The following is an 11,148-nucleotide window of genomic DNA, read 5'->3' on the forward strand; positions in this document are numbered from 1 at the left end:
TAAATAAGGAAAAAATTCGCTATATTTTGCAGTATCACTATGATAAAGGCAAGAATGCTGCACAGGCTTGTGAAAAAATTTACGCTGAAGATACTATTTACGATGAAGATACTCTATCAAAATCAGCAGTACGGAAATCGCTCGCTTTCGTGCTGGGAATTTCGATGTGAAAGATGAACCTCGCTCCAATCCAATTGGTCGTCGACCAATCACTGAAAGTCCGATGAAATCATGGTAAAAGTCAAGCGTGATAAGCACTGTGGAGATTGCTAGGGAACTAGGCATCGACCACAAAACAGTTTTAAATCATTTACACAAAGCTGGATACAAAAAGAAGCTCGATATTTGGGTTCCTCACGAGTTGAATGTTAGGAACATGATGGACCGAACATTTGTGATACGCTACTGAAACGGAATGAAATTGAGTCATTTCTGAAGAGAATGATAACTGGTAATAAAAAATGGATTACCTACGACAATCCAACTAGAAAAAGATCATGGATAAAGAAAGGAGAGAAGGCGCAAGCAATCGCAAAACCTGGATTGACGAGGAAGAAGGTGATGTTGTGTGTGTGGTGGGACTGGAAGGGAATCGTTCACTATGAGCTGTTATCGTCCAATCAAACAATTAATTCCGAACTCTATTGTGAACAACTGCAGAGATTACATCAAGCAATTGAGAGGAAGCGGCTAGAATTAATAGGAGAGATGTCGTCTTCCATCATGACAACGCTCGACCATTTTTGATGACAAAAATTGCGAGAACTTGGCTGGAAAGTTTTAATGCATCCGTATAACCCTGACATAGCACCCTCAGACTATCATTTATTTAGGTCTCTGCAGAACTCTCTTAATGATGTAAAGCTAGCTTCAAAAGAGGCCTGTGAAAATTGAAGCAGTTTTTCGATCAGAAACCACAGAAGTTCTATCGCGATGGAATTATGGCTCTGTCCCAAAAATGACAAAATATTATAGAAAATAATGAAGCATATTTGATTTAAATAAATTGATTTCAATACTCTAAGAAAAACACTTTAATTTTACTAAAAAATCGCCACGACTTTTTCCCATACCCAATATTTTGTTATATTGGTCAGTTCATTACTCAACAGGTTTTATCCTTACTTTGAAAGCATATCTACACTACCAACGTAAAATTTTATAAATTTCTTTATATTAAACATATTAATATTCTCATAATGGCTAAACATTACAAAATTTCAAATTTATCGGCACTTCAAAAATTAAGTTTTTTTTTTATGTGAGAGTAAATACGATTGACATAATGAGGAAACACAATCTCGCAGTGCAAAAAGATTGACAAAGTATCCTATATGAACGATTGGTATCGTCTATCGTCTATCTGCCAGAAAAAAAGGATATCTTGCTCTCATTCTGATAAATGCTATATCAAATTCGTTTATTCAACCGTTGTCAATATCAAATTGTCCATCAGTACTTTTGATAGAGTAAATGAAACATCATTAATTAAATTGATTCACGAATCATATGATTTATGCAATTTCCTAAATAGGTGATTTACACATAAATTGCTTATTTGAACATGTTACGTGTATTAACTATGTTGACACTCAAAATGTACAAATTATAGCTACATTTTTGTAACATATAATGAAAAATCTAGAACTAGTAATTTTTTAAATCAATTAATCATTTAGTATGATATTAAAGAAAGAAAAAGAATAAGAAATAAATACAGATTTAATAAATAAAAAGATGGTGCATGAACATTTGACACATATTCTAAAATGTGATACTTCTTATTTTTGTAACTTTTTTCTCACACTATTTACAATTAAATTCTCTAAATGGATTTCAAAGTATCATTTTATTTTAAAATATTGATTCATTTAATACGTATGTATTCATGTAATTATATAATTTTATATATATGTATATGTATATATAATCTAGTACATATGCAATATTTTTACTTCAAACAAAAATTTATGAAAGAAGAATGAAAATCATGATCCTTACTTTCGCAAAACATACTCGTGGAAGAAGATATGTCTTACGGGAAATTAAAAATAAAAATGTAATGAAAATTTTGAATATGCAATATGTATAAAAGAAGATAATTGTTATTTCCTGAATAGCGGATTTACAATTAGTAAAATTCGCACATGTTCTTGCATAATTATGGCCAGCCGCTCCACGTTATTAGAAAAATTTTCTCTCCCGTCCACTAAATGTACAATCCACTGCATGAGAACACATAATTCACGAAATAGTAACAAATATATCATACAAGGAAGAAGAAGAAAAAATTTCCTACGCTTCATTGTCAATATGACTATAAAATGCACCCTTTAACTTCATGACGTGATTGATCGCTTTTTCCTAGGAAGTTGAGCGCGCAAGCGCTTAACGTGACTACGTGTCCTCGACTTTCAGTTTCCTTTCAGTACTACCTGAGCTTCCGTGCTTTAACGATGCAAAAATCATCCTTTACTCAGAAATCAAATCTGGTAGTGACCGGATATGATCATGAGAAATACGCGCAGATAAGTATTAAGCAGATCCGTTGGTTACTGAAGTCACTTGGCATTTGGCCCAATTCACTCAAATCCTCTTCTTCGATAAAGAAATATGTGCGCGTATTAATGAACATGATTTATCTCGGTATAATGGCTTTTCTCTTCATTCCGTGCGTCTTCTATGTCGTGCTCGAAGTCCAAGATACATACAATACCTTAAAGTTCGCCGGACCATTATCCTTTGGCCTAATGGTTATCATGAAATACTGCTCGCTAGCCCTTCATGGGAGAGATATTTGTGTATGTATCGAGCATATCAAAATCGATTGGAGGAATACGTGGTATCACGACGATCGCGCGATTATGACTAAAAACGCAAAATTCAGCCGTTGTCTTGTAATGATCAACGCGTTCTTAACGTACAGCGGTGCCATATTCTATCTTATCGCCATGCCGATTGGCATGGGCAAGATTACAGACAAAAATAGTAATCTGACGTACCAGCCACTGGTGTATCCGGTCGCTAGGATTATCGTTGATACGCGTCACAGTCCAATTAATGAGATTTTCTTTTGGACTCAATTCGCATCAGGTATCATTTCGCAAACCGTCGCGGCCGCTGCTTGTAGTTTGACTGCCGTTTTGGCAGTACACGCTTACAGTCGTCTGGAAGTTCTCATGCAATGGATTGTGCATTTAGTGGACGGGAGAGAGGACTTTTCTAATAATGTGGACGATAGGCTGGCCATAATTATGCAAGAACATGTGCGAATTTTGTAGTAAGTCCGCTATTCAAGAAATAAGAATTATCTTCTTTTACATGTGTTGCATATTCAAAATTCTCATTCCATTTTAATTTTTAATTTCCCGTAATAACATTTGAAGAATATTGTGTTAAACTATTATTCATCTCATTTGTTTTTCGCTAGAACACTATCATTACGATTGTAATATTTTTTTAGAAACAAGAAAAGTTTATTGATAAAATCATTCGCACAAAAATGATCGCATAAAAATTATACTGTTTTCTTATTTGTAATTTTCTGATTAATTGATTATTGTATTTCCAACCACATGTATTATTTTGCAGTTTTATAAAATTAACAGAAAAAGTATTGCACCAGATATCTCTTGTGGAAGTTGTAGGATGTACATTTAACATATGTTTCCTTGGATATTACACAATTATGGTAGGCACATGGTGCAAAATATGTGGCAAAACTCACTCTTCTGCAATAATATTAGAATACCGATGATGTATGCAAAAAATATGTTTCCGAAAATAGAAAATTTTAATTGCAGGAATGGGAAGGCGGCTTTGCAATAACATATATTATTCTGCTTATGAATTTCGTCTTCAATCTTTTCGTATTTTGTTATATAGGTGAACTTGTTGCCGAGCAGGTACGATTTCGTACCTCCAAAAATTAAAACAAAAGTTTTTCTGCTTCTAACGCAAAATACATATGTATAATACATTTAATAAAATTAATCAATTTCTTCAGGCTCAAACGAAATAAATCAATGTTGAATCATTGGCATGATTCAACATTGATACATTTAATAAATTAATAAATCAATCCTGTACATAGTGCAAGAGTGTTAGTGAAACATCATACATGATCAATTGGCATCGTCTACCAGGAAGGAAAGCTCTGGCTATTGTACTAATGATTGCGATGTCCAATTCATCAATTAAACTTACTGCTGGGAATATCATTGAGTTATCTATGAGCAGTTTCGGTGATGTAAGTATTTATATAAATTAAATATAAGTTTTATCGAATAAATTTTTAATTGCATGACTTATAAACATTTATTAAACAGGTGATGAAGACATCAGTTGCCTATTTAAATATGTTGCGTACACTAACTACTTAAAAATTTTTCATGGTGTTAATTTATAATACTGATGATTGATAAATTATATTGCAAAATGAATAATAATATCAAATTAGCAATACAATAATTTAGAAAAAAACAATAATTACAACAAAACAATAAATCCATTAAAATAAAAAATAATTTTAAATGTTGATAAATTATTTCTGATATAAAGAATAAAATGTATTTCACATTTATATTTTATATATTATATATTTATATTAAACATAAATGTTAGCTAAAATTCACTTAACAAAATCCCTCTTATTTTCTTATTTTTTTTTATTTTTAATATCTTAATAATCTTAATATTAATATTAATTTTCTATTAATATCTTAATTTGTAATTATTTGTATTTTACTTATATTGTCTCAAGAGTACATCAGATAAAATAAAGTTTTTAGTAGAGATATTTAAAACAAAAATTCAAGTAAAGCGATGTGTAGAACAAAGTACAGCTTCTAATGTATGGAATTATATTTCACAAATTAAAAATTCAATGTGTTTTTATGTGATTTATACTGACACCATTTATTCAGTCATTTCCTATCTTTCTTACACATTATATTGAACTTTATATGCAACAAGTTATACTGTAAATATCGATTGTGCACGGTTAGCTGACACAGCAACATACCTTCTCTCAGGAATAAGTCATATATTCGCACACATGCTGCCATAACTACTTGCCATAGGCAGTGATAAAGATTAGTGATTGCGTTCACCGCGGATAAAGTACAATGCGTTCTTTCAGTACCCATTCATAGGTAAAGTATAATGCGTTCTTTCGGTACCCGGTTCACGTTTACAGGTGAAATAATAATTTATAATCTTCAACTAAATTGTTCTATCTTGAAACTAGTAGATATTTAGAGTTTGATCGAAAAGATTTTATCAAAAAAAATTAACGAGTCTCTAAAATTAACGAGTCGCTCTTTGATAATTCTCACAATAATATTCTCTATATGGTACATTCTTCTCGAACAGAAAGATGTCCATTTAAAACTGTAGGCTATGGAATCTATAAATCACCGGGTTATTAAGGTGATATAAATTGTTGCTCGTATTTATGTTAAAAGGGTCAGATATAAATTTATTGAACATATGGAGATTGATTAGCAAAAGGAAAAGATCGTGAGGAAAGAGCATTAAGACATAATGAGACACGCTAGAGGAAGACGCATTATAGCAAGTATTTAAGGGGAGCCTAAAGCGAAGCTCGAACTTCGACAAGTCATCAGAGATCGATTTTTCTAGCCCATCGACATGTCTTTATATATCACACCAAATTTCACGTAACCTATGATACACGCAGTCGCACTTTTGCATCAATTTTCATGTAACATATTCATCGCGATAAAGCATCTAAGTTTAGTAGTAATTCTAAGAACTTGACGTTATTTGTTCGTGCAAATTACGTGTTTGTGAATTTTGTAAGTACAAGATTGCAAAATTTTCGTATCAAATAAATGTTGTTATGACTTGACTGCTTGAGATGCCATGTTACACTAAAAAATGGTAAAAAATATATCAATTTCGAAATTTTTGATCGTTCTCAGCATACAACTCATCTCCACTTTATGAACACATATGCGTATCCTTTAATCCTGGGCAAGTATTTTCTGTGAAAGAGAAAGAGACTATATTATATAAAAATTATATGATTTAGTCGATACAGATGGCTTTCTTATGTATTTATCATGCAAGGTGGTATTTTTTTGTTACAATGTAACAAGAGAAATATCACCGATACGTGGTAATCGGCAATGAAACGTAATAAGTCATTTAGTCTATTCTTCAATGATCGTGGACACAAAGGACTCCGCATGTTTCTTATGAATTTTGGTTCTTGGTCAAATCTTCTCATATTTTAGGAAATTGTAGTTCCAGGTGTCCTGAATTAAAAATCATTTTTAGTCACAACTGAGATTGCGAAGCGAAATGCAATTATGACAGCCTTATTTCGCATGTTATAAGATTCATCTAGGTATTTTTTTAAGCTGTAGGATCAAAATTGTTTATAGTGTCCTATATCCGAAATAATAGAATTAACAAAGTTTGAACAGTTATATCTCGAAAACTGTTAATTTTAGGAGATGCGCCCATTGACACTTTAATCAGGACACCTGGAGGAATTACAATATCCCAAAATATAAGAAGATTTAACCGAGAATAAAAATCCATAAGAAATGTGCAGTCTTTTAACCTCAGTATATGTAATCCTGTTTATGCTTCAGTGTTTACACTGTAGCCTTTCGTCTCTCATCATGAACACCATAGATGCGTACGGTTTGATCATATTTTCGCGATACACGCACGCAACTTAGTAATGTTGCGGCTTATAGAACTGGTTAAGAATTTAAGAAACAAGAAAAAATGTCAGAGAAACCTGGCAAATTTGAGCGTTCTCTGCAAACATTAAGGCAAGATTAAAGTATGATTTATTATTATAAACACCACTTTTAAACATTGCACTACTTTTAAACATTTCTAAGGAAATTATCGAATATGTAAATAATTATTAACTTGAATTTATTTAAAATTAGTATATTATAAATTAGTATAATATTAGTATATTATAAAGTTTAAATTAAAACTTTAACCATGTAAAGCATGATATGAGTAAATATACATAATAAATATTTTACATAAAATTATTATACTTTGTATTATACACATAAAAGTTATGTATAATGTGCATTTTAATAATAGATTTTTGTAATATTACTTAGCAATCTTTTCATTTGTATGTTTTATGGATTTTTAATTAGTATTTAAAAAATATGTGATAGAAAAAATTAATTTTATGAATTTTACAAGTATAATGCAAGTTAAATAATTCATGATTCTATACGCTCACTTACGAAGCAAAATGTGTACTGCACACGTCACAATTTGCATATTATCTACATATCCTTACTTGCAACTGACGGTGCAACAAGTAGCGGTTATCGATTAGCACAATAGTCCGCCTCTTGCACGTAACTCTGAATGAAGACCTGCGCAATCGTAACTTCTATTGAGAAACGGGATAATACGGAGAAAATGGTTAGTATTTTGCGCGCTTTCAAAGAATGATCATGACGATCGCATCTGATAAACCAACATCGGTTTTGTATCGCCATAATGAACATCACGATTATAGTCTTCAATTGAATCGTTGGTTTCTAAAACCAATTGGCGCCTGGCCAGAATCGCGTGTTACCACAATTAGCGAAAGACTCCTATTGAAAATTATCCAAATAATATGCTACGCCCTCATAGCTTTCACGGTTATTCCTAGCATGATGTACTTCTATCTTGAGGAACAGGATCTTGATACTAAGATGAGATTAGTAGGTCCTGTAAGCCACTGGGTTATGAGCTCATTAAATTATAGTTCTCTGCTGTGGCGCGGCAAAGACATACGTTGCTGCATTCAGCACATGGAGAATGATTGGTGCATCGTGCACAGAAATGTGGATCGCGGAGCGATGCTAAGATATGCCAAATTTGGCCGATCTATGGCCGCATTTTGCGCAGTTTTTCTGCACTGCGGTGTGTTCTCGTACAGTGTAGTGAACAGTTTAACGCCGATAATCATCGTAGTCGGCAATGAGACTGTCTCGACGCGACGATTGCCTTGTCCGTTTTACAGCAAATTACTAGATATCAGCCATGATCCGACGAATGAGATCGTGTTAATGATACAATTCCTGTCAGGTTTCATAGCTAATTCTGTCACGGTCAGTGCTTGCAGTCTTGCTGGGGTTTTCGCAATGCATGTATGCGGCCAATTCGCCGTGCTCTACACGTGGTTGAATGAATTGACAAACGAGGAAAAACGAACCACCAAGAATAAATTGGCAAACATAGTCGAGCATCATCTACGTGTACTAAAGTAAGGTATCGCTAATCCAATTATAATATTTGTAACAATTACAATATCAAATATAAATAAATCTTAAAATTTGAGAAAATTATGGTATTTTAGTTTTATATCACTCTTTGAAAAAATCATGAATCAAATATGCATGGTGCAATTAGTTGGATGCACCATGAATTTGTGCTTGCTTGGTTACTGTTCGATTAAGGTATAATAAAAATATAATTAATAAACATTTTTTTTAATACAAATGCATATATCTTTTTAAAGACGTACTCTTTTTTTTAGAAAAATATTTTTGTTTCTTTTTATGATATTTTGTTTTATAATTTCAGGAATGGGATGAAAAAAACACGAAAACTATAACAACATATGGCATTCTTTTCGTATCTATGTCTTTTAATATCTTTATATTTTGTTATATCGGTGAAATAATCACGGAGCAGGTAACGCGTGCAAGTGAACCACAAAACTGCTTGTGTTTTGGAATATAGTAAAAATATTTAAAATATTACTGATTCATTATTCTGCACAAAAATAGTCTCGTTGTATTTAGTATAAAATTACTGCAGTGTAGAAAAGTTGGTGAAATGGCTTACTTTATCAACTGGTACTATTTACCTCATAAAACAGCCCTCGATATAATGCTGATAATATCGAGATCCCATGTTATAATTAAAATTACTGCTGGAAAATTGATTCATCTCTCATTAATGACATTTGGTGATGTAAGTATAGATTTCTGAACATCAAACATTTTTATGATAAAAAATGAGGCTCTGTTATCTTCAATACCTATCCTTCATCGTGTTTTTACATAGCACGTATTATAAATATTTATAAATTTTTTGTTTTATAAAAAAATTTAACGTAACAAAAAAAGAAAGATAATATTGGAAAAAATCTCTCATAAAATTTAATTTATTTTATTTGTTGTTTCTTTCTAGATAATTAAAACTTCTGTAGCATATCTAAATATACTTCGTACCGTAATGTAATATATATATATGTGAAAATACTAAATAGGTGTCACTTAAATAGATATGCAATAGGAGACTATTCTTATATTCTATTATAATTCGAAGCTTTGAGCAATGCCACTTTTCTTATCAATAATAATGTAATCTTTATGAAATCGTCGAATCATAGTATATAAAGAATTAAAGTATGTATGTATAAAGAATATGATACATATAAAATATAAATAGAAATACTCACTTGCTACATTTTCAAAGTTCATAAAATATTAAAATTGCTATTTTGTGCTCTTTTCCTTTTAATACAATATACTTTGCGAATGCATCAGAAAGGGGACGAACAAAGCAACAAGTTGCACTATCGATCAGCATGAAATTCCGTTTCCTCGCTCGCAACTATTTCTGCTCGTGAAGTATCAATTAAAAAATTGCATTATATGTCGCGTTTGATCGATGCAGAGCACTTTGTTTGATTTTGTTTGACCGAGTCAACGTATAAAATGTATTCGCAATGACGTTATTGAAGCGACGAGTCCGACGACACTGGTCAATCGATCAAAACATTTGTGGTGGATTCTTCTTTTCTCGCGCAGACGCTACAGCGACTAGGAAGCCAGTCTTTAACAGTCGATTAGTAACTGTCGTGCCGTCGTATTGCTATTGACTCCTAGTCAATAGCTGTGCTTTCACGTTGCCATCATGTGTCGGTCAATGATTAAAGATCTTCACGATCACAGTGTGCAGTTGAATCGGTGGTTTTTAAAGCCAATAGGCGCGTGGCCGCAAGAACTCACGACTTCTAGCAGCGAGAAAGCTGTGTCTCGAATTTTGATATTCATCTGTTACTTCCTGATAGCTTTCACCGTGATACCATGCGCATTAAATATCTTTTTTGAAGAGAAAGATGTTGAATTAAAACTAAGAGCAGCTGGTCCGCTGAGCCACTGGTTCATGGGCGGATTGAATTATTGCTCTTTATTGCTGCACAGCGCTGACATACATAAGTGCATGCAACACATGGAAATGGATTGGCGGATTATGAAGCAATCGCGGGATCGCGAGATTATGGCAAGAAATGCGAAGCTGGGCCGATTCGTAGCGGGTTTCTGCGCAATATGTATGCACGGCGGCGTGTTTTTTTACAACATCGTATCCGGTATGACGACAGTGATGGTGTCGATCGGCAACAATCAAAGCATCTCGATGCTCCAATTACCTTGTGCCTTTTACAACAAATTAATAGATACCAGATACAGCCCGGCAAATGAGATTGTTCTTATAACACAGATGCTGTCAGGTTTCATAGTGAACTCCACCACTGTCAGTGCTTGCAGTTTAGCTGCGGTTTTCGCTATACATGCGTGTGGTCAACTCGATATTTTGATCTTGCGTCTAGGCAAACTCATCGAAGGTGAAGATGCGGAAAAAAATGAACCGGTCCAGAGGAGGCTGGCCAATATTGTGGATCACCATCTACGTGTTCTGAGGTAGTATTAGATATCAATATTAGACAATAAAATATAATTTTAAAAAATCTACTATGTATATATATGTACTATATGTAATCTATATGTATATATATGTACACATATAAACATGTTTTTTTTTATGTAAAAAAACTATTTCAAAAAATTAATCTCTACTCAATTTAATATTTAATAATACTTACATAAATGGTTAAATTATAATTTTGTATCTCATTTGATTTTCTTTTAATTTGCGTGCTATTAATATTCTTTCTTTTGAATAAAAATTTTTATTATAAAGTTTGTTCAAATTTTATCATATTATATGTATAATATATGCCAACTTACAAATTAATTAATATTTAACAAAAATTTTTTTGAGATTTATCAAAGTTTTTTTACTGTATTAATTATTTTTTTAATTATTTGTATTAATTATATTGTATCATTATTT

At 32.3% G+C, this 11,148-nt stretch overlaps 3 protein-coding genes across 3 annotated transcripts in view; all 3 read left to right on the plus strand.

Moving 5' to 3' along the window:
* The first annotated feature begins 2,456 nt into the window (after positions 1-2,456).
* LOC108685926 (odorant receptor 85c-like) lies at positions 2,457-4,382 on the plus strand. The gene is made up of 5 exons (XM_018190940.1): positions 2,457-3,280; positions 3,592-3,691; positions 3,804-3,905; positions 4,094-4,249; positions 4,329-4,382. The coding sequence occupies exons 1-5, from the start codon at positions 2,457-2,459 to the stop codon at positions 4,380-4,382; spliced, it is 1,236 nt and encodes a 411-aa protein (XP_018046429.1).
* A 3,074-nt stretch (positions 4,383-7,456) lies between these two features.
* LOC108685936 (odorant receptor 4-like) lies at positions 7,457-9,249 on the plus strand. The gene is made up of 5 exons (XM_018190952.1): positions 7,457-8,266; positions 8,360-8,459; positions 8,587-8,697; positions 8,824-8,979; positions 9,199-9,249. Exons 1-5 carry the CDS (start codon positions 7,461-7,463, stop codon positions 9,247-9,249), a joined length of 1,224 nt encoding a protein of 407 aa, XP_018046441.1. The 5' UTR covers positions 7,457-7,460.
* Positions 9,250-9,927: 678 nt separating this feature from the next.
* Positions 9,928-11,148, plus strand: part of LOC108685935 — a 2,007-nt gene continuing 786 nt past the window's right edge. The window contains exon 1 of the mRNA XM_018190951.1: positions 9,928-10,715. Coding sequence (XP_018046440.1) covers positions 9,928-10,715 — 788 coding nt within the window. The remainder of the gene's footprint in view (positions 10,716-11,148) is intronic.

The sequence above is a fragment of the Atta colombica genome, unplaced genomic scaffold (assembly GCF_001594045.1).
Source record: "Atta colombica isolate Treedump-2 unplaced genomic scaffold, Acol1.0 scaffold162, whole genome shotgun sequence".
NCBI lineage: Eukaryota > Metazoa > Arthropoda > Insecta > Hymenoptera > Formicidae > Atta > Atta colombica.

Excerpts from the sequence above, each read along its gene's own strand:
- LOC108685926 (XM_018190940.1), top strand. The coding sequence starts at position 2,457 with ATGCAAAAATCATCCTTTACTCAGAAATCAAATCTGGTAGTGACCGGA. Across the intron at positions 3,281-3,591 it reads GAACATGTGCGAATTTTGTA|TTTTATAAAATTAACAGAAA; the intron begins GTAAGTCCGCTA and ends ATTATTTTGCAG. Across the intron at positions 4,250-4,328 it reads CTATGAGCAGTTTCGGTGAT|GTGATGAAGACATCAGTTGC; the intron begins GTAAGTATTTAT and ends TTTATTAAACAG.
- LOC108685936 (XM_018190952.1), top strand. The coding sequence starts at position 7,461 with ATGATCATGACGATCGCATCTGATAAACCAACATCGGTTTTGTATCGC. Across the intron at positions 8,267-8,359 it reads CATCATCTACGTGTACTAAA|TTTTATATCACTCTTTGAAA; the intron begins GTAAGGTATCGC and ends ATGGTATTTTAG. Across the intron at positions 8,698-8,823 it reads GTGAAATAATCACGGAGCAG|TGTAGAAAAGTTGGTGAAAT; the intron begins GTAACGCGTGCA and ends AAATTACTGCAG.